The sequence below is a fragment of the Telmatherina bonti genome (genome assembly GCF_933228915.1).
Source record: "Telmatherina bonti genome assembly, chromosome: 22".
Classification (NCBI taxonomy): domain Eukaryota; kingdom Metazoa; phylum Chordata; class Actinopteri; order Atheriniformes; family Telmatherinidae; genus Telmatherina; species Telmatherina bonti.
Window position 1 is genome coordinate 17,301,548 of NC_136631.1, and position 23,716 is coordinate 17,325,263.

General features: G+C 38.8%; 3 protein-coding genes across 5 annotated transcripts in view; 1 reads left to right on the forward strand and 2 right to left on the reverse strand.

Moving 5' to 3' along the window:
• Positions 1–274: 274 nt before the first annotated feature.
• Positions 275–4,093, reverse strand: yy1a (YY1 transcription factor a). Its single transcript, XM_079261857.1, has 5 exons — positions 3,463–4,093; positions 2,198–2,348; positions 2,030–2,090; positions 1,731–1,889; positions 275–1,257 (listed from the first exon to the last, which is right to left on the reverse strand). Exons 1-5 carry the CDS (start codon positions 3,959–3,961, stop codon positions 1,075–1,077), a joined length of 1,053 nt encoding a protein of 350 aa, XP_079117983.1. The 5' UTR covers positions 3,962–4,093; the 3' UTR covers positions 275–1,074.
• A 5,008-nt stretch (positions 4,094–9,101) lies between these two features.
• degs2 (delta(4)-desaturase, sphingolipid 2) lies at positions 9,102–13,183 on the forward strand (the record flags this gene model as incomplete). The annotated part of the gene is made up of 3 exons (XM_079262009.1): positions 9,102–9,183; positions 11,895–12,637; positions 13,040–13,183. 3 exons carry the CDS (start codon positions 9,102–9,104, stop codon positions 13,181–13,183), a joined length of 969 nt encoding a protein of 322 aa, XP_079118135.1.
• Positions 13,184–14,402: 1,219 nt separating this feature from the next.
• The window catches only part of evla (Enah/Vasp-like a), a 37,179-nt gene continuing 27,865 nt past the window's right edge, over positions 14,403–23,716 (reverse strand). For 2 of the 3 annotated variants that reach the window (XM_079261950.1, XM_079261951.1), the window contains 10 exons: positions 22,987–23,048; positions 21,203–22,126; positions 19,098–19,297; positions 18,865–18,980; positions 18,602–18,629; positions 17,559–17,601; positions 17,003–17,063; positions 16,780–16,837; positions 16,615–16,672; positions 14,404–16,413 (listed from right to left, as the gene is read on the reverse strand). In XM_079261950.1, coding sequence (XP_079118076.1) covers positions 16,376–16,413; positions 16,615–16,672; positions 16,780–16,837; positions 17,003–17,063; positions 17,559–17,601; positions 18,602–18,629; positions 18,865–18,980; positions 19,098–19,297; positions 21,203–22,126; positions 22,987–23,048 — 1,588 coding nt within the window. In that variant the 3' untranslated portion in view covers positions 14,404–16,375. Of the gene's footprint in view, positions 16,414–16,614; positions 16,673–16,779; positions 16,838–17,002; positions 17,064–17,558; positions 17,602–18,601; positions 18,630–18,864; positions 18,981–19,097; positions 19,298–21,202; positions 22,127–22,986; positions 23,049–23,716 lie in introns of all 3 variants that reach the window. The other variant, XM_079261949.1, reaches the window with a different exon arrangement.

A 23,716-nucleotide genomic window follows, 5' to 3' on the forward strand; every position in this document is an offset into this window, starting at 1 on the left:
CAAGTTGTTTCACTTCTTCATTTTTCTGCTTACAGAAAGATATGTAGTTTGGCAGTTTCCAAACTGTTAATATAATAAAGCAGCCTCGAACTGTAGTGTCACATAAGCAAAAAATATCTTATGGAACTTCAAACGGAATCATGTTTTATACACAAAAATTCCCTTTGAAACCACTGAAGCTAAGTCTATCAGACCTGACATGCTGCATTTATATCATACATGGACCGAAACACTGCTAAAATTCTTCCATAATAAAATAAGAACTGGATGTTGTGCGGACCTGAGTGCTTTATTAGTTACTGTATTTGGAGCAGCTCCAGGATTTGTATCTTAATGACATTGAACTTAAAAAGCTGATTACTATTACACATAAATTATAAATAAAGATGAATTCTGAGTACAAATGACACTTTTTTATGTAGGTGGTGCAGTGGGGAAAAGAAAACATTTTAATCATCAATCACTATTGAAAATCACATGGCTATTATCTACATATTTCTGATATTGCGTTGTAGAAAGATGAAAATATCCAAAGACAACCCAACTTGCTCCTTTGAAACACAGTCTTATGAAGGAGAAAAGGGGGATGTAAAAGAAACCTCTTCCAGGAAGACCTACAAAGACAATCTTGATACATATATTACCACTGAGCTTATGTCAAACAGTGTACAATATGCACACTTGGGGAAAGGTACAAAATTGATAAGCTGTTACTGCTTAGGATCAATGCAAATTTGACTGATTTGCAAAATCTTTTTAAACTGACTGCATTAATGTATAAATACACTTTTATGTGCAGGGCCAAGAATCAAAGTCTTCATAAGAGGAAACCGTAAAATATTCCATCCAAAAGGGAGAGGCCAGGCCAAAAGGGTTGGGGTCATCACAAGTGTCTTGTTCAAACCACCATGTGTATTATCAAAAAGTTCACAAAAGTAAATTGTTGTTTGAATCTACAAAGGGACTTTTCTCGCAACAAAGCAGGCCACTGAACACGAGTCTGTCAAGGAGCAGAGAACAAGGTCAAGTCCTCCAGCTTCTTTTGCATTGAGCCTGGTTCATTCAATGGATATCTCACTGGTTATTTTTGGCTTTGGCGTGTGTGAGGATGTGAGACTTCAGGTTGGTTGACTGAGCAAATTTTTTGTTGCAGCCATCAAAGGGACAAACATATGGGCGGTCTCCAGTGTGTATACGCACATGTGTGCGCAAGTTAAAGTCCAGGGAGAACCGCTTGCCGCAGCCCTCAAATGTGCACTGGAAAAGAAAGTGTGTGAAAAAAGTGATTTAATGCTACATCATGTCCCAAACTGAATTACAAATACAATACAATGCTATCATTTTTATCAGCAAGCATTTAATGTGACATTTAGCAAAGTTTACGTAGAACTACTTTGATAGACACATGCTATGCATTATGTATGTGTGTGTATCTACCTACCTACCAACCTAATATATATATATATATATATATATATATATATATATATATATATAAAAATAAAAATATAAACTTCTCCTCACCCAACCCTTCCATCTCCCCAGGGTAGGGCAGGTGGCTGTTCATCTCTTAAACCCAGGTTCTCTACCAGAGTCCTGTGAGCTTGAGGGTCCCAGGACAATGGTAGAAAACCCGAGCTTGATATAAAGAACAACCCTATGTATCAGCCAAAAAGGACACTTTTTTCACCATGGAGGAAAATAAACATGCAGGGAGCAAAGAAACTCACTTGGAAAGGTTTCTCTCCTGTGTGTACAAGTTGATGCCTTTTCAGTTTTGAACTCTCCACAAATGCTTTGCCACACTCTGCGCAGACATGCACACGTGGCCCGTGAGTGTGCAAGTGTTTCCTCATTGCTGAGTTGTCCCTGAACATCTTGGTGCATCCCTAAGAGAAGAACCAAAATTAACCTGATCATTAAACCATCTGTCATCCATACACCTGCAATGTTGACAAGAAACCTGTACATGTGTCCCACCCTTGTCTTTTGGAAAGACACACTAATGCAAACAACAGATCACACTCACTTTATGTGGACAAGCTATCGTTCGAGGCGCATCATCTTCTTTTACTTTTCTTGGCTTCATTCTGAAACACAAATGACAGTAGCCTAATATTTAACACTTTTTCCCAAAAATATTAAGTATAAAAGTCAGACATTTAACAAACAACTTGGTTTGACAATCAACACTTACCGTGCAAATTCTGCCAACTGCTTAGGATCTGACAGGTCAATGCCTGGGATACCTCCTGGAGGAAGCTTCTTTCCAGTCATGTACTCAGAATAATCTGGGGGAGAGTTTTCTCCTGTGATTTGCTCCTCGTGGTCTATGTCTTTCTTGTCATCTGAATAAGGATAGGACATTTTTAAAGTTATAAATATATTATCGAATAAAGAATGTTTTGGTTGTGGCTGTATGTCAGCTTTACTGCATTAACCTGTTCATCTTAAATGTTACAAATGTAACACCAGAATCACTCACACACCTATTTTGAAATATTTCCAAAGAATGTCACATATTTCAAAATTGCTATTTATTTGTTAATAACAAACTGACTACAAACTACATGTTCAATAGGTTTATTTTTGGGGGTTTTATAATAGAAAATTATATCTATTAGTGTAAAGGACAACACAAGGTTTAGTTGATCAAATAGGTGACATTTGAGAACAGTTAAACATTTTGTTCTCTCACAATAAAAAAAAAAAAAAAAGTGTTACAGCTTCATCTTGTGCCTCACAAAAGAAGTATTTATTAGTCATATTTAAATATTTGGAGGTCACAGCATTAAACGGATAAATATTATGCATGATTTACATGAATATCATAACATATAATAAAGGAATATTAATTACATAAATATAAGGATATGAATGGGCATTTTAAAAAATACTTGTAAGATAATTACTAAATTTTATTTTTATTTCTCTTTGCATTGCAAGGATTATATTATTGAAAAATTATTCATAAAGTTCATAAAAAAAAAAGATACTTCTCAACAATCAACAGGTAATAGTTAATACACATTATACGATAAACAGATTGACTCAATTGTTGCATTTGATAACGCTTGTAAACGCAACTTGGGCTTAAAACCTCAGTCATGAAAAGTCGGAGGGGTTCCTGAAGGCACCAGCTCCACGCTGAACTGCGCCACAGCGGCCTAGCGGAGCGACTCGCACTCGCTCCCTCAGCCGCCGCCATCTTCGTCGGCCAAATAAACGCCATTTTTTCGGGCCGCCATACTTTCTAGACCGGGGAAATATGGCGGCGCCCATCGACACATAAAACATGGCTTCCCATAAAAACAAAAACATTTCTAATGGGATTTAAGTTGCACAGAGTTGGGAAAAGAGCCCCACTTGAGCGGAGGACGAGGCCCAAGCTGGGCCCAGTCACACGGGGAGAACAAAGCGACGAAGCAGCGTGCAGGAATTCACTCAGTACTCTCAACTTACCAGATGCCCACATAGTGACAGAAAATTCCCCCTCCAAAGTCTTTATCTGAACCTGCTTCTGTTCCCATTTTCGTCCCATTTCTCCTCCGCTCAGGTAGCTCTTTTTGCCCGCTTTCTTTCCGCTTCCACTTTTCTTCATCCGGCCTGTAGAGGAGCTTCTCCCGGCGACAGTAACCAGAGTCTGTTCAATGTAGTCCTCCTCCACGGCAGGCACCGGAATAAGAATTTGGTCCTCAAAACCGTCATCTGTATGCAATTCAGAGTCATCCTCGCCCACCACTTCTTCTCGTGTTTGCACCAGAATCACCTCCTGGTGCGAGTGAATCGAGTTTGGATCATCCGAGTCGAGGGGCTGTAAGGCGATCATCGGCTGGTGCTCACCGTCGTCTCCGACAACTGTGGTCTCGATTGTCTCTACTTCTATTTCGTGCAATTCAACTATTTCTGCTGGCATCTCCGACCCGTCCGTTTCTATGTACAAAGTGTCTCCAGATGCCATGATGAATATTGTATTTCTAGCTATTTATAATATTTTTATTTTACACTTCGCCTTTGCGCCTATCTGCTCTCAGCCTTCCTCTCCAACAACAACTCTACACAACTGTAGTCTCGTCGCCACAACGGTCTGGATATGAAGTCTCGCGTGATCTTAATTCAAACTGTGTTACGAGGAACTTCGTGGTGTTTGTTTATAAAGGACGTGTTGTGTTTGTATTATGACAAAATTAATTTATAATGGCCATCATCACCTATATTTCTTTTCGGCTCATGAATGTGTTGTTGGCGTCAAGAAAAACAAACTAAATTAAAATAGCATGTTCTAATTTAATATTTTTTGTTCTGCATCGACAAATGCTCTGTTATAATTTTCCACTAGCTTTTATAACTCAAGATGGTGCTTTTGCCACAATATGCGCACGCGGCGTACTTCACTCAAGACGTATGAAGAAACGGACTAAAAAGGGAAACATCACAGTAGGTCAGTAGGTCACGAATACACACTACTCTGCTGACACCATAATAACAACCTGCATTTTAACTGACATTTCTGAAAACTTTGTACTCTAATTATGAATCCTTTGAAATTGCAGAAGAAATTGACTGCGGATGTGAGTGAAATTATATAAATGTGTGTGTGTGACGACAGTAACCACTATATGTCTTTATATCCTTCCCTCCCCAACCACTGTGAGACTTAAACAAGTATTTATAGGATTGCAGGTAAGAGAAATAACTAATTACAGGCCACGTGTTAACAGTCATAGACTCGTTGCTTTGTGCTACATTGGTGCAATGTCAGTGGTGCACTAGACTACACCCACATCAAAATGAAATCTCTTTCAGGTATCCATCGGGGAGACTTGGTGAATAGAAAATTCACAGCATTAATGTTCACATAAACATAACTTTGTTATGTTGTCCATTGATTAACACTGTAGATTGACTGTGATATACCTTGATAGGTTTAATAGTCTATAACTTATAATTTCAGATCGTCTGCAAAGTAGATGTTGTCGATCCACTCATTCCACGATTCTATTTATCCTGATCGCTACAATCTATTAGTGCCTATCACAACCTGCAGGGATAATTGCTTTAAACTCATGACTGTGTTAAAATTTCCCCCTATTTATGAAGTTTTGATCATGACATTTTGTATTCACAGGTGAATTCTCTGGTGTATTGACTGTGGACCTGAGAGTGCCTGCCAACCATTTAACCTGACATAATTTGCAGACCCTCTGGAAGCACAAAAGTAATATGATATCTATGCCAGGACCGGAGCAAATATATGACCAGCATTGGCAGAAGAGTTAATGTAACTTTGAATTGATTTGACTTGTGTACAGCCCTGCCAGGAAGTTTCTGCATCCATTCATCTGTTCATTTGTCGTGTATGATCCGGTCGTGCATTTATTTCAGTGAGACATGGACAGACCTTTAGGAAATGTTGTATCTAGTCGATGCGTTGATTCAATGCTTTTTATGTTGTAGAGCACTGTGTGATTTTGCTTGATAGCTTTGATTTACCCTTATTTAATAAAGGGTCATCATTCATGTGTATTTATATGGGATATGTATTTTATAAATAGTCGGAGTATGTAGATTGTCAAATGAATGCAAAATCATCTAAAATGAATGCAGCTAATGATCACAAGGGTTCAAAGAATGACATTTTAATGTGATAACAATGTTTTGCAAGTGGTGGAATAAATATTGGTCCCCATTTGTGGTGACTGCCTACTGTAATAAGGGGTGAGATTAAACAAAACCTTTTAATAATTTTAATAATTGCTTCTCTTATCTTTTTATTTGGTCATTAAACATTATTTCACATCGGAAATTATCACCTTCACATCAGGAAACTGTGCAACCTTTCAGAACATTTTGGGGCATGTTTTTTTGTTTATGCCTACTGCTCATTAATTTTTTTAAATAATGGAAAAAAAAACAATAAAAACTTGTGTTTAAATCTTGTGACTTACAAGATATAAATAAAAGGAAAAAAACAGCATTATAGCCATACAAAGCAATTTATTTCTTATGGCGGTTGTATAATGAACAAGAAGCAGAAAACATCATGAAACCGCTTAAAACAGACCAGTTTACTTCTGTTTGTTTCTATTTTGTATAACAATAAACAGCAGGGTATTTATATAGCAACGAAAAGATATCACTCAGTGGAAAATACCCATGGGGACGCCACACACATATTTCAGCAGTTTTTTTTCCCCACAAGTCTTTATTGACAGCAAGACATTACAGAATAAAAGAACAGTACAGAACATGAACAGGGATAGTAATAGGGGATCAGAGTATAAAGAACAAAGGAGTATTTGCTTTTCAATAGATGTTGAACAGCAGACAGAAATGAGTGGTTTTGACGGCTTTCTTATTTTAGGAATATTTTATTGTTGTGAGGTATTATTTGAGTTCCTTTGGACATTAACTCAAACAAAAGTTAAAAATGAGGATGTTTGTTGGAGAATTTACATTTATATATGTGGTATTTTGCCAGCAACAAAATTTAATTTATTATGTAATATTGATGTGATTTGGCAACGTTATAAGAAAAAATGCCAAACAATACATCTTCATTTACAAGAGTGAAGTAGATATAATTTTTTTCCTTTGGGAAATAAGTGTACATACATTTTTTCAAAAAGTACATGATAAATTACAGGACCAGAAAAGATGATGTATGTCTTCATCAGAGTGACCAAAGAATTAATAGGCGAAATCAATATCCTATCTGTATCTGTGGAAAAATAACTTGGAAATATAAAAGTGATCATTTTCATATTCCTTTGAGATTTACTTGATTTTTTCACAATAAAATACTGACAAAGAAGACAATTTTTTTCAATTCAGGTTTGGAACCTAGTTATTCCAGTAAGACACCAAACATGGAACGGACACTTTCTGGAATAAAGTTTTGTATGTCACAATTGTTTTTATTGTTGTTTTTAAAGCGGAAAACAAATTTGACTTGTATTGGTGTCAATACAATCCAAGTTGGTGTCAGTGATTACAGAGACGGCAGAACTTCTGAGAAGCATTATAGCACCAGATGGATAAAAAAATAAAAGAACATATTCTCTTGGTGGTAGCATTTTATCAATAGAGTCTGCTGTTTGTTTACATCAAGAGACAAGGCTGCATAGGTCAAACGAGGAAAGTCCTATGCTTCAGTTCATAATATTCTGCCTCTGACTGATAGATGTCTTTGGAGCCAAGAATGAAGTTTTTCCCTGCACTTTTTCTATGACCGGGTGAAGGTTCACGGAACATCTTTTATCTTGATTTTTAGTAGGAGTTGTAAATCCTGTTTAAATCTCAAGAGTGCCCGTCTGCATCAATATGCATTTACAAACTTAAAAACCCAGGTTTGCGACAGCAGAATTTGTGCTTATGTGAGAATTTAAGTACACACAAGGGTCAGAAAAATAAAGAAGAAAAAACTGTGTCTGAGGACATAATGAGATACCTTCAGAGGAGAGCAGGTAAACATCCTGCAGGCTTTGGTGGATTCTGCCACCAGAGGAGGAATATTTACTGTTACTCTGAAGGTGCCATGATGTCCATGCCTTCAGGCTCAGATGTTGCAGCGTACTGAGGACCAGACCTCTTTCCTTTCTATGATCACAACACCAGCAAAATGCAAAATTCAGAGTATCAGTGCTCACTGTGTTAAAGTGTATCATATTGTCCAGATTATCAGTGGGCTCGTTGATTAAGCTGTCTGAAAGATGACCTGACTCTGGGTTAGAGTCAGGTCACCTTTCAGCCTTTTCCCATCAGGTTTAGAGGGAAATCCGGGAGTGGACATAAATCTGGATTTTGGCTGCCCTCGATAAAATTCATGGTCACGGATAGAGATAGCCACTGGCTTCTGTAGATGCTGTGGATTTAGTAGGCGACAGTGTGGCCTTGGAGGGAGCTGTTGTTGCATTCTTGAGAAAGATACTCTTTTCATTGTCCTTCCTTTTAGTGCCTTGGTGCATGATGAGGATTATTTAATCTGCGTCAAGATAGCAGGAAGCTAGCTGGTAGCGACAAGTTATGTGTGGTTTCCCTCCACGATTTAGGAGTAAACTATAAAACTACAAATCCTTTCTTCGCAGCAATTATGTGGGGTGTATCAACGCTGCATTTCGGATTGTTCCTGGTCAAGAGAAGTAGAGATTGGAAACTTCTTTCAGCCTCAGAAACTCACGGCTGTCTAAGCCGCCATCTTGCCCCCCTTGTGTTTTTTTTTCTTTTCTTTTCAATACAACTTTATTGAAACCACAGAAATACATACACATGCAAATATTGAACAAAATATGTACAATAAGTCGATAAAGATAAGAAAAACAAGGTTATATGCAAATGAATTAAAATTCAGCTTGAAGCAAGCACAAAAACATGAAAAAACAATTTTATGTGACAAAAAAAAAAAAAAAATCAAGAATAAATCATGAAGAGGAGGGATCGACACAATTAAAAATATTTTCATAAAAATTTAGAAGCCTCATATTCTTCATAGTGTTTTAATGAGTTTCAGAGATTTAAAAAGTGAGGTAATTTCCATATGGAATAAGGGAAACAGCAGTTGTTTGAGGTGGCATTTGAGAACAGTTAAAAAACATTTTGTTCTCTCACAATCAAAAACCAAATGTGTTAGTTTCATCTTCTGCCTCACAAAAAGAGCATGTATTAGTTATATTCAAATATTTGGATATCACAGCATTAACCGGGTGAATATTATGCAGGATCTATATATAATAACATATAATAGATGAATATTAATAATATAAATATAAGGACATGAATTTCTTCAGTTTGGTTGGAAATACAGTATTTATCAGGAAGAAGCCAAGCTTTTTCCCAATTGACATCTTGAATGTGAGATCTCAAAAAAAAAAAAAAAAAAAAAAAATTGCCACGTAGGGTGATTTTTATTTTTCATCTGAAACGTCTTGGTTCCCTTTCGGTGCGCGTTAAACTTTGGCCCTTTACCTCATCTCGTGGGCGGGGCTTTGGAGCACGCCTCACACCTTCTGCCTGCAACCTGCGGAGAGTGGGTGTGTCCGGTACTGTGTGGGTTTGATGACAACGCTGTATCGCCACTTGCCTCGTAGGAAGAAAGAAGCGTCATGGGGAAGACAGGTGGAAGAGTAGACTTTGAATGGGTCTACAATGACCAGCCTCACACAACAAGAAGAAAAGAAATTTTGGGTGAGATGATGAAAATAGAAATATAAATACGCGCGGGATTCTGCTGTGGCTACATTTTCTTTTAGATTGGATGCAAACTGAGATTAGTTTGTTGCTTATAAAACCGTAGCCGGTCAAACCTGTTTACTAACTATTGCCTAACAAACCGCCAGTCCACAATGGATGTGGGGCAACGTAGAAACTAATATATCACCAAAGATAAATCCAGTTTGACCTTCTGAGAAGCAGTTTTTTAAGTACCAGAGGAAATATTTTTAGAATCATTTTAAAACTCCTGAATTCAAAGAGAAAAATGCAAAATGATGGAACTGTAGAGTAATTTATTTCAGTAGCCTGGATTTAATAAGAAAACTGCAGTTGGATTTTTTAAAAACTTGACAGAAATGTTAATTTCTAACAATCAATTAACCATTCCAGTCATTTAAATGGCTGAAAGGATTTGGATATCTAAATGAAGCTGATCAAAGACTCAAACATCGCTTCAACATTTTTCACCATATATTTTCATGAGGAGCTGTGTGCAAAACTTCCCATTCCTTAGAAAAAGAGAGAATGAACATCAACAGCAAAGCCTAGAACTCAGTCACTCAGCCACATTCCTCTCTTGTCAGGACAAAAGGTATGTCGGAGTATAGATACTCAAATATGAGAGGAATGACATTTATTAAGGCTCAGTTTTTTGCCTAATAAATCCCAGAGGATGATTTTGATTTTGGTTGAAAGTCTAACGAAGAGCAAGTTTTTTTTTTTTCCACTTCCAACCCTCTCTCCCTTGAGAAGGCTGGTGAGACAATAGCAGAAGCAGGTGAGAATGCCTCCAGGTTTGCTAGGTAACAAGACACATACCCTGTTCGTGACAAGCACATATTCTGCTATGAAGTGAGAAGAAAGATGGTGGGAGTTGGAAGGAATTCCTGAAAGATGATCTTTGGCCAACACTTTAATTCTTGTTGTAGTTTATTATCCTATTTATCTTTTCAAACCATAGTAAATCTTTTTAAAAAAATAGTCCTGTTTTATTACCTGATGTATTGTCTGAATTAATTAAAAACAGTTGGGGTTAACAAGATAGGGAGCTGTTGACTTGTATTTGATCCTGGTTTTGTTCAGCTGTCGCATGGCTACTCTTGTGTGAAAGAAGTGTGTCTTTGTCGATGCGTTTTTTGACACCACTGAGCCATAAATTATTAATTTGTTTTGTTTTAATTTTTCTTTACTTGTCCCAATGGGTGAGGTCAAATGATGTGCTTAACAAAAGTTTGTCGTTATTTGATGTGGGATATTTCCATTGAGAACAGATTGTATAAATTCATGTCTGCAGACTGTAGGTGGACAGTTGACTTCATATCATCTAGCACCCTCAAAAGATGTAAGTTTCTATTATTACGGTAGCTTACAAGGTGATAAATTATCATAACACTCGTGACGTTTGAGCATTTTAAGGAGCTATTGAAAACTTAAGATTCAATATAATGCTTGATTTAAGCTTTGCCATCCTGTTATGTCATTGTCCAGTTAAAAATTGACTCTGAAAACCTATACTTTAAAATGATCCACAATTAGTTGAAAGGTCTTGACTCTGACTTTGGGATTTTGAAATGCACTAATGGCTTCACTGTTATCTGCACAGAGCCATTAAGCAGTTTAAACAACTTTTTATGGGGTCTGGTTATTAATTTAACTTGATGCCCCTGTAAGTGGGCTATGCCAATGCTTGATATGTATAATATCTTTAGGTGACAAGGCCAAATGCTACTCTATAGTTCATATTAAGCAGTAAAATTAAATCTGTATTTTTTGTTTGTTTGTTTATGCAGAACTTCAGCATGGTGAATTTTTACTGGCTGACCACAGGAAAATACTAGAGAATTCCTCCCAGCTAATCATTAACTGGAAAAAGAGTATTTGGCTCATAAATGTGTGTGTGAGCGTAGGGGTGGATCAAACTGCTGAAAACACAGTGAAGCCTTGTCTGGTGTCTCTCAACTTTATTCCCATTCTGCACGGCTGAATTTATTTAGCGGCATTGGACAAGTAAGCTGTAAGCAAAGCAGCACGTCGGATTTGCATGTGACAGTCCCTGACTGTGGTTTCTTGTCTACTATGTATGGCATGATGGGATGTGATCCTGAATTTCTGGGAGATACTTTTCCAGCCTCACCTGTACCACAACTATCTCCAAAGGCTTTATGGGGTGTAGGGAGTGTAACAAATCCAAACTGGTGTGTACTAATAGGTAGATTATATTGCATAAAGATGTCTCAGGAAGCAAATCCAGCTGCTATTTTAACAGTAGCTTCTTTTAAACCACTCCCTTGTAACTACCTGCATGTCATGTGCCTTTGAGAAACAACACCTATGCCAATTAAAAGCGACTTTTATAATCAGGCTTTTCCCATGGGAAGAGCTTGAAGCTTACAGCACACCGTGACAGTGCTTTTACAAGCTTTTGAAAATGCCAGAAATGTGTTTTTATTCCATACATTAGATATATTTAATCATTTTATATGTAAAATTAACACTAATGGATGTATTTCTTTTTTTCTCCCGATCTTCACTCTTCTTGTTTATTTGCTTTGATTCCATTTCCTGCTTTTTCAACCTTCATATTTTTTAACACCTCTGACTCTACTTTTATGTCCTTTCCTACAATCTCCTTGTCTCTGGCCTTGGTCTTACCAATTTCTCTTTCTGCCTATTTGTCTCCACAGCTAAATATCCAGAAATCAAGTCCTTGATGGGTCCAGATCCCCAGCTTAAGTGGGTGGTGTCTGGCATGGTCCTAACCCAACTTCTTGCATGCTACCTGGTTCGCAACCTGTCTTGGAAGTGGATCTTCTTCTGGGCCTATGCCTTTGGAGGCTGCATTAACCACTCCCTGACTCTGGCGATTCACGACATCTCTCACAATGTGGCCTTTGGCAACAAACTGGCAAAGTGGAACCGCTGGTTTGCCATGTGGGCCAACCTGCCCATTGGAGTGCCTTACTCTGCCTCCTTCAAAAAATACCACATTGACCACCACCGGTATCTGGGGGGTGATCAGCTGGACGTTGACATCCCTACAGAGTTTGAGGGATGGTTCTTTTGCACTCCAGCCAGGAAAGTTCTCTGGCTCTTCCTCCAACCATTATTCTATGCTCTGCGACCATTGGTGGTCAATCCTAAGCCAGTGGGTCAGATGGAAATCCAGAATGCAGTAGTTCAGCTTGCAGCAGATGCCGTTATCTTCTATTTCTGGGGTTTAAAGCCCATTGTTTACCTCATTGCTGGATCCATCTTGTGTATGGGTTTGCATCCCATCTCTGGACATTTCATAGCTGAGCATTACATGTTTTTGAAGGGACATGAGACATATTCTTACTATGGACCACTGAACTGGATCACCTTTAATGTTGGGTATCACATGGAGCACCACGACTTCCCCAGCATACCTGGCAGTAAATTACCTCAGGTGAGTGTGTATCTCTGTCACATATCATGTCACATTTTCCAGAAGGTAAACTTTGGACTCAAGTCCATTTTTCCAAGGCAGTTATTAGCAGTCTGATAGAGAATATGATGAAATTCTCTTGTCTTTATAGTCTGAACAAAACAGATACAGACAAATGTCACACATCCTTTTTTTCTAACCAACAACTGCAAATATTTTTTTGGATAAATGGAGAAACTTTGCAGCTGATTAAATGCTGTGTCTTTAGCACTGAGATAGAAACAAGATACAGAAACTACTCAGGTACTACTGCCTGCAAAGTACACTGAATTTGACACTTTGAATTTATAATTTAAATTCCAGATATAGATTTGTGATTAAAAAAGTGTTGTTTTCCCAACCTCCTGTTTTCTTGTTGGCCAGGTTAAGCAGATCGCAGCAGAATATTACGACTCCTTGCCACAGCACACTTCATGGACCCGGGTACTATGGGACTTTGTGTTTGATGACAACATCGGCCCCTATGCCAGAATCAAGCGGGAGTACAAGTTGAGAAAGCAGGAATAGATCTTTTAATATATTTAAACATAGAACTAAGTTTCACTTTGTATAAGATACTGCCTAGTTCAAATGTTTTGTGCTGCTTCGGGTATTGTGATGTACTGAAATCAAACTTTATATGTTTAACATCCAATCAGACTTGTTACTTATGTCACTATATCAGAAATAATTTCACATTTCTGTGGCTTGCATCCACAGTTAATGGAAACAGGACTTCAGAACCAGACATATTTTTTCTTACTTACTAATTCATTGTTGTATTCTTACTGTAAAAGATGACCCAGTGCCATGATACAGAAATTTACTTAATCCGAAAGGCACTGTAAAGGACCAAACTACAATAAAAGTCTATATTTCTTTTCTGTATTTGGAGAGTACTTTAAGGATAAACATTGAATATCTTCTCATGAGGTTCTACAGAGATTTCACTTTCTCATACATTCCCCTTTCAAGCCTTAACTATTTGTCACAAAACTTGTATGATAACTGAATGCAGTTTAACATTTACCTCGCAGAACAGGGCTGATGTGGAAAATGAGCATTGAAACTCACCTTTTAGTAAGAGCTTTTTCTTCAGTGAAGCCTCATTCTGCCTGTTTGTAACTATTTTTCTGTGCACATTTTACACCTGCAAGGAATTAATGAAATAAATAAAAAGAACAAAAACATAGTTCTTCAAAAAGTTTGATGTGTACGTTTCTTAAGCCATCAGGGTTGTGTCTTTTTAGGCTTTTTTTTTAATATAAATACAAAATTTTCTGTGTCACTGTTGTTGAAAGCAATTATTTTTTTCTAATCATGCTGTTTCTTTTCTCCTGTATGTAATCTGACTTCAAAAGTTTCCTTGTTATATTTTGAAGAACTGTTTTGACTGATTTGCCAGTGCAAGCACCTGAAATAATAAAAAAAAAATCATTTCAAGTGCTGGGACAGTGTCCACATTAATGACACATAGCATTTCAGTACATATTAATAAAATACCTCTCAGCTTTACCAAGTAAATGTGCTTCTGTTATGATTAACGTTAATCAGCCAACCCTGTAGGTCCCTGTCATGACTTCTAAATAGCTCTAATCCATTGTGACATGAGATCTCTGTGGGAGTTGTGTAATGTCCTTAGGGTCCTGTTTCCATTAGGGTGGGGTTTGTACTGGAACATATGGGCTCTTAGGAGAAGGCCATATCAAGATTTTGAACCTAGCAGCTTTTTTTAGGGCATGGCAGGGTTTTTTGTTCTCGTATAGTTGCTGAAAACCAAGTTTTCCCAGCAGACCATCACATTAACTGTGCATTTGATGTTGTGTTTATCACTTTCTATTAACAAGCACCACCTTCCCCCATCATTTCTATTTAAATGATTGCACTATTCATACATACATAAAAAATACTCAAGACAGTTGACACAACATGTGATGTTTTTGTTTGTGTAAATTTACTTCCACCTTTTAAATCAGAACGTAATCGAGAGCGGACAGAGTGGAGAGAATGCAACAGCTGATATTCATCCAAATCCTTCCTGCAGACACACATTAAGCCACCGTCACAAAGGCCTACAGTTAACCTTCTTCAGTACATTCCTCTCTAGGTAAAATCTGCATACTGTCAGTGCAACTGTTTTTTTTTTTTATGTGTTTCCTTCTTCCACATTGCTACCATCATCGGGGTCAACATCATACATAAATAGGGGAACCTTCTTAGAAAAACAAACCACCAGAATAAATGTACCACCATGTATATATATATATATGTATATTCATAAACTTACATTGATGTTCTTCATGAATCCTCATTTCCAGTGACGGGCAAGGTCAGAGTGGTCTGACCAAATTTGATAAGCAATCGGTTCCTATCAGAATGGTATCTTGAAGAAGAGCAGACATATGCATTGGACTTTTGAACCAAGCAAACACACACACACGCTGAATTGTATCAACTTGTATGAATGTGACTTGGTATCTTTCAATAAATGGCTTGGAGGTTTTTTGAAGCTAAGGCTTCTGAGATGAGTCCATTGCAAGTTGAACAAGATCGTCTCGTCTGGCTTCCTCCTTATTCATTCATTCATTCATTTTCTGAACCGCTTATTCCAATTCAGGGTCGCGGGGAAGCTGGAGCCTATCCCAGCTGGCTTTGGGCGACAGGCAGGGTACACCCTGGACAGCTCGCCAGTCCATCGCAGGGCGGCTTCCTCCTTATTTAATGATAATTGTGTTAAGATGTTAAGGGTTTAAACTTAACAATGACTAATAGATAATACGACATTGTTTCATGTAGGTGGAACTAGGTGGCACATTTACAGTTTTTGGCCTGTTTTGTGAATGATCCCCCAAGTGTCGATGATCTCACACATCTGGACAGTATTATATACCTTGGTCACACTGGAGTTGAGGGCCAGAATGAATCATGTGTAGTATGATTCACTTTTTAAAAAATTCTATTTTTTGTAATGCTTTATGCCTTGGATAAGAGAGGTAAGAGGTAATTGAAGCGGTTAATTGAAGGTTAGACACATCACCTGTATGAGCAAGATTATAAGAATTTTTTTTTTTTTCTTTTTACTTAAATACGCCATTCGAGGGCAGGTGTGTAGGCAGCACCAGTATGCCCATATTGTGCTTATTATCATGAAATAGGGAAAAACTAAACAAAAGTAATAATAGAAAATATAAAAAGGCTGACATAAATGGTGTGCAAGATTCCTTTGCCCTTCTATATCAATAAAATACTCATTGTCATCAACAGCATCATCATTATCACCACAATTTTTAAATAATAAAACAGTAAAAACTTAGAAAAAAAATATGTTTTTTTTTTTTACAGACTTGAACTGAACAGAGAACAAAGAGCTGCAATACTGGGCTGACTGAGTCTAAGTGCACAGAGAGGACCACAACACCAAACTCAGAACAAAAGTCTGTTAATTCCCCACTTTTGCTTCACAATCCATCCGTGAGTTCATCGGTACATCAGTCTTTCTCTTCTGCTCTTCCTTCGACTTTATCCCAGTTCACTCGTCTCCATTTAATTCTTCCATTTTTGCTGTCCAGCAGACTTAAATGTTGGCACAACATCTCTGCAACTCACATCATGGCATCGGAAGGTCACAGAAACATTGAGAGAACATTCCCTGGTCCTCATGTCTGTGCATCTGCGCGTCCTTCTCCAGCTTCTCCTGTCGCTCTGCACACTCACATGAGATTAGGATGTACTGATTCTGCTGATTTCTTGTCTGATGGCTGCAGAACAACAACAAAAACAGCCATTATGATAGAAAGACTTCCTGTAGCACAATGCTATATTTGCTCTCAGCCAGGCACATTTTTTGGTTTATTTTTTTAGTGTTAAAACTGGAGTTAAAATAGCTTTTATTGGCAGTGATATTTGGTGAGAGGAAAAGATTGAATATTAAATGTACTGAACTGAAACATATTGCTTACCATTAATGATTTCGTCTTTCACCTTATGCAACTCGCGTACAACTTCGTCCAAAATTTCCTGCAGAGCAGCAAACAAACAACTACTTGTTAGTTGAACTAGTTGTCAAAAAATCCTGAAACTTATTAAATATTTTGTGTAACAAAACAGCACAGAATCACACCGACCTGTTTCATCCTATCGAATTCTGTATCAGCTTCACTAGTGCTGCCGATGGGTCTCACTCTGAAATAAATAAAAACACCAGAATTCTTTATCAGCATCTGACTGTTTTCTCTAATGTTTAACATTTAATTTCTGATGCAGTGCTACAGATTTGTGCTTAATTCCTTGAGCCTTGAAACTTGGTAATTATTTGCCATTTAGACCACACTCCTTTTATCTGCAGACCTTGAGACCAGAGAGGACTTTTCTGCAGAGTTGGACCGCTCCCAAGGCTTCTTGAGAGCATCTGGAAAGAAATATAGAACATCTTATTATTCAGTAAAATGGCTGCTCAAGATAATAAAAGAAACAAGATACTTCAAGATATGTTTGTGATTAAACATTGTAACTGGTCTTGCAGTTATGGAAATGGGTTAAATAATCTCTTTCACAGATCAATTTGGTGATCATGATGCATGACTGGTCTGACTGAGGTCAGTCTGCAACAGTTTCAACTTTATATTGTTGCCTGAGATGCACAATTCTGGTCAAAACTGATTCGCATGCAGATAAAGGCTGTAGCTATATTCCACACTCAGCTCAACTAATAATGGTTCATCATTTAGCTCAATGGTGGCAATACACTGACTTGGATGAAAGATCCTATTTTAGGTCTTTTAATAACCACAAACCACTACTACACACCCCAGTGGTATATTTTTTAAATGCTGTGGGTATAGTTTTATGGAAATAATGTATTAGCTGTGTTGAACACTAATGTTTGGAGGAAGTTACATTGTACCTGTTGAATTTTGCTGGCCTGGTCCCCGACCACTTGAGTCATCCTGTAAATCATACAAATCATTCATTAACTTCAGAGTAAGATTCCTAAAGAGGAACTACTCCCACATTTTTGGAAAAATTACCTTCATAACCAAAAGGTAAATTATAACACCACTCACAACTGTACTCTAAGCAGGTCAGCATCAAGAGTCAATTAGCTTAGCTGTTTTCTGGAGCATTAAATCATTTCAGAAGGGTCTGGCTGCAGAGCTTTACTGTGGAGACAGTTTACAGGTTCCACTCTCAGACCACCACCTGGGCCAGGAAGAAACAAACTATCCCACCCATACCCCACCCAACACCAAGAAGGTTTGCCAATAAAACACAAGCAGAAGAAGATGAAGACAAACTTCTGACATTAAACAAAATGAAAACTTAACACCAATAAGGAGAAGCTCTCTCTGGTAACTTAAATAAAATAAAAGGAAACAAACAAACAACAACAAAAAAAAACAAAACATAAAAAATACAAAAAAAAACCAACCCCATAATATCCATATAACATCCAGTTATAAATCTGAACTCTTACTATCAAAGTACACATACTTAGAGGGCTTCTGCACAGTTATCAGTATTTTCCATATTACAATCAGCAGATTGTGTCAGAAACCTTCAAAGGGGTATTATTATTTGAAGAATATGTTGTTTTTATGAGAAGGACAGGAGACTGTATGCTTATTTCAGCAGTGCACTTGATATAATTTGCAACTTTATCCAAATGGCGACACTTCGGTTATAATACACTGTTGGCTGATTTCTTCAGTGCAGTTTAGTTAGAAAAATCTTCAATGCAGTATCAGAATGCAACTCGTTCAGAAAAGTCATTCTTTCTTCCTGCACCATGGTGGAGATGGCCTGAGATCTGCAACATCTGTCTCGACTGTCTTGGAAACATTTAGGCTTTCCTTCTTAGCTAAAGCTTCACAGTTAACAGACAGACATAATCTTTTCATCTGGTTTTTGATCATTTAGCAAGGTGGTGTGTGTTTTACTTAAACTTACTTCATCTGGTTTTTCTGACGCTTTCCGTCTAAGGAACAGGGAGAAAAGAAATGAGAAGGTGAAAAACAATGAGATACACACCTGGATCATTGTTGCTGCTGAGATATTTGAACATGGGTAAAACATTAACACAAGGTCTTATTTCCTTTTTCAGATAAATGTTTAGTCAAAGTAAAATGGTAAAAATGCAAGTGTAATATGTAAACTAAGTGAGTCCCCCTATGTAGGACTTATCTGATATAAAGGTAAAGGCTGTTTATTACCTGCGAGCTAGTAAGGCATTCATCTCCTGCATCAGTCCTTCCCCACCACCCCCACTACCACCGCTGGACCGGTTAGAGTCACTTTTGCCACTAGAGCCAGGTGGGCTGCTCTCATCCTGAAAAATAAATCATAAAAGTAGGGGGCCTCCTATTAGTTGCAAAGTATCTAGACGCCTCTGATTAATACAGTAGGACTAGAAGGACTGTATCAACACATCTTCAAGGAGGCTCACCCTGTGTACTTTCCGTAGTTTGGCTCCAGCCAGTGCTGCAGCCAGACCCGAGGGTTGATGCTGGACCCCAGGTGGGCCTCCAGGAGGCCCTCCACCAGTGGGTAGTGGAGGGGGCATGGGAGGGGGCACTGCCATTGGGGGTGGTGGGCCTGGTGGTGGTGGTGGAGCCGGAGGACCAGCCATAGGTGCTGGAGCTGCAGCTGGAGAGGGTGCAACAGAAAGCAGAGATGGGTGACCTGCAGAGACAGGCGGGCCTGGGAGGGGCACAATTTCGGTTTTGTTAATCATTGTTTGGTCTGATTTTCAATTATTTTGCCCCTTGGAAGGTTTTATGAAGACCGTATGAGATTAGTAATATTGTCAAATTTACTGTCAATGCTCTGATCCGGCTGTCTGATAATGTAAAGTTGGCAAAGCGCGAGAGGTGTTTTTCCATATTAAATGGGAAAAGGAATTATTATGATCCCAGTCTGATTAATTTCTCTCCCGACTGACGTAAAGGTTTATTTGATTTGTTCTATCGCTCATCTCTTTATATTAGAATACTTCTGAGACAGAAGGTTATGGGATAGTATAACACACAGACTGAGAAGCCCATAAAGTTCCTCTAGACATGGGTTGAAACTACCATTTGCAATAGAAATAACATGTCCATTCATTCATTCATTCGTTCTCTATCACTTATCTGAGGTCAGGAACAGCATCTTAAGCAGAGAAGCCAAGACTTTCCTTTACCTGGTCACTTCCTCCAACTTACCACGGAGAATCTAAAAGCATTTCAGGTCAGTTGAGAGACACAGACACTCTGGCATGTCCTTGCTCCTTCCAGGGGCCCAGAGCACCTCATTTTACATTTCAGTTACAATTTGGCTGGATTTAGGTCCATTTAGGTAAAATGCTTTCTGTAGAGAAGTTAATTATTATTTTTCAAAATGAGTTTTTCATCCTTTTAAATGTGAAACATGATCTTGAAAAATTGATCATGTTGTTAAACCTTTACTTTTCTTGTGGGAGTGAAAATGGTTCTAATCAAGGTTAGAAAATGGATCAACATATTTTTTAAAAAATTTTCCTCACTTGTCTCCAAAGGCTTTGAATACATCGTGCAGCCAGTGGTTTAAGTAGATTCAGAAAAATCTGGGTTAAAGTTTAATAAAAAAACAAAGATTTAAAATCCATTTAGTTCATTTTTAACTCTAAAACTTGGTTAAAAATTAAAGGTAACAAGGCAGGTCCAAAAACATCAAACTACTGTGTTAAATAAACTGTTTCAATAATCACAAGTACTTTTTTCAACATGACATTTTGTAACGGTGTAAATAATTAATCCTGTTTGAATTCTTTGTTGTAACTTTAGTAGCAGCCAACTGGTATTGTACATTGATGGGTCAAAGCCAGTGGGTCAGCTCACTTTAAGACAAAAATAATTTCAGCTATTTCTAATATTTGTAAAAAATACCTTGCCTTTCTAAAAGCCTCACAAAAGCAGAACTTTAAAAACTTAGAATACCTACAAGTAATAATCTGGCTGATCAGAGATCTAGTTTAGGCTGAAATTGGTACAGAAAATGCATATTGCATTTATATACCTTTCATCCTAAAAACGCTAAAGCAAAAAGTCCTGGCAGCTGATTAATCTAAAATCAGTTTAGGAATAAGCTTGAAAAACAACAACAACAACAAAAATGAATCAAGAAACCTCAGGATAAGCAACTATCCTCAGTTACAAGAATTATACGACATCTACCAGGAGGCCAAACGAAATCCACTGAGGAGGGTTGTACCTGCCTGCCATGAAACCTAAAGGGATCAAGGTAAACTGGATTTTACCACCAAATAGTAGTTTGAGCTTTGTGAGATTAATTCTTTAAGCAGTTTGCCCACTAAGGGTGTGTACTTAACATTCTTTGACTGCTTATGTTTAGTGTGCATTTCACACATTACCTTCATGTTCTTGTGTAACTGTGGTCAAGTATGACACATTCATTAGCATAAACGCACTGCACATAGAACACACCCTACACATACACACCCCACACACTCTAAACACACACCTCATCCCAAAGATGAGAGACTACCTCCTCCTCTTTCCTCCTCATACTTACTGCTGTTGGCCATGGGGGCTGGCTGGGGGACAGGGGAGGGGGTCTTCTTGGGTGAACCCCCATCAGACATGGCATTATAAGAGGGGGGCGAGGAAGAGGAGGAGGAAGTGGTGGGGGTCTGGGCCTGCTGGTGGAACACCTGCTGCTGCTGCTGTTGTTGTTGCTGATGCTGTTGAGGGTGGAAAGTGGATTGGTACTGAGGCTGGTGGCCGGGGGTGGGGCCTGGGGTTGCCTGACCACTCAGGGGAGGCAGGGGGATGGCCTCGCAGTACTGTGGTGTGAGTGGAAGACGCTGAGAATGAGGAGAGTAGGAATCATCTGGCTGGCCATTGGAGTGAGGGTGTGGCTGGTGCTGGGGGTACTGATGAGGGTTTGTCACAGCACTAGGATCAAGAGGAGGTGGCTTCATCCGAGTGCTTACAGGGGGGAGGGGGTGAGCTACCGGGAGGACCGGCTGTGGGGGCAAACCCTGCTTTACTGGCATTGCCATCATTACTGGAGGAGATGAGGAAGGGGGACATTGGGCATACATTTGCTGCATGTGGGAGGCAGACCAGGTGCCATGTTTAGGGGGTAGCATGATGTCTTGTTGCTGTTGTTGCTGAAGGTGAAGGTGGCGGGCTGCTGTGGGAGGAGACAGGGGGATCTGACGGACCTGTCGGCCCTGGGTGTTCACTCCTGTCTGGACAGGAGAAAAGGCTGAGGCAAGTGAGGTGGAGAGTTGGGAGGACAGCTGAGCCTTGTCCCTAGCAGTCCCTGCCTCTCTCTCCTGAGAAGGAGAGATGGAGGCAGAGGAGGGAGGAGAGGAGGAGGCCACGCGGACGTAGGACGGTGGCAGTGTGCTAGCTCTGTACTGTCTGTACTCAGGAGGAGTGTCTGGGTGGGTGGGAGGGGTGGACACTTTATATTGGAGAGTGGAAACGACTGTGACGGGCAGAGAGAGAAAGACAGAGAGAGAGGAGGAGGAGATGCAGACGAGGAGGACGAAGGAGGGCAACAAACAAAGGAAAACAGAAAAGAGAAAAACGTGAGAAGAATGAAAAGCAACTGAGCAACCAAGCAAGTAAAGATGAGAAAATTAGGAGCAATCCACAAACAGAAGCCAATAGCAAATAAGAAAGAATCAAAATATTACAAAAAAGAATAAGCAGCAGAATGCAACATGACTGAGCCATGATCAGAAAGCATATGGCATTTCCCCCCAACAGTAGCTGGAAGAAAGAGATGGCGGTAGAACATGTTGCAGGGACAGAGGGATATTGATATTACCAGTGACATCAGGGACAGGAGGGATGTTTAAGTCTGTGTGTGTATTTAAAGAGCAGACTTGAACATGTATGTGTGCATGGATAAAAAACAAACCAAAAAAAAAAGCATAAAGGGCATACAGACTGGGGAGTTGTGGTTGAAATTACGACAGGTGAACTACAACAAACCACACTAGGAAGCCTGTTGTATCAGGGTATTGTTTTCAATAGTGGTGAATTCATTTCTTTACTTTATAAAATGGAAAAAGTGCTTTGCCTGGCTTAAAAGATCATTTCCCTCATAGATAAAAAGAAAGAAAAAATCCATTTGCATCCAGTCAAAGTTGTTTATTGACAAATGTAGTTCAAGTGTTTTGTTAACTGTATTGTCAAAAATGTTTGTGCAACTAGAATAACTTGATATACACTCCTCACATCATACTTGTGTCCAAAGCAGCTTATATGCATGTGTGCCTGAGTGAGCGTGAGAAAGGGTAGGTTTATATAGTGGGGTGTAGGTGTTTACTTAAAGCTCACCTGATCCTGAAGTTCGTCGCTCCCTCTCCTTGTGTGCCTGCATCTGATGTTGCTCCATCATCCTATCAAATGCAATGATGTCACTGCTCAAGCTGTTGTTTGTTTCAATAGATCAAACCTGATGGCTAGTTTGACAGTGATGGTGGTTACATATATTACTATTATTATTAGTGGTTAGCTGATCATTAAAAGGGAAGATGATAAAAGGAGATGTCCGAGTCTTTCCTGGCTGATCAGCTGATTGAACAAAAATGGCTGCTCATTTTTTGGCTGGATTAATACAAATGTATTACATGGTAATATTCAAAAGTAAAGAAAGATGTATCACATCAGATGCCTCTGTTGTGGTCTCTGGGTTTTTTTGGTTTAGGTTTTTGTAGTCTTGTCATGTTTAGTTCTGTTTGTCATCGTCTCACTTTACCTGTTCTTTGTTGTCCTCAGTGTACGTTTAACCCTTGGTTTCAGATACTCCTTGCCAAATTGCTGTCATGTTTCCGTTGTTTCATCCCTTTCCTGTGCTATCCTCATCTCAAGTTTATGTGTCTAAGTTTTCCAAGTCCTCTTCTGCTTTTATTTTGAATAAACCTTGGATTCCTGCACCTGCCTGCGTCATCACTCTGCATTTGAGTCAACCTTCCACAGATTTAATGGAAATTGTGACAACTTTTGACAGTTCAGACAGTGTCATACGTGGGGAAGAATATATTTTTGGTTCAGCCTTTAGACCGCA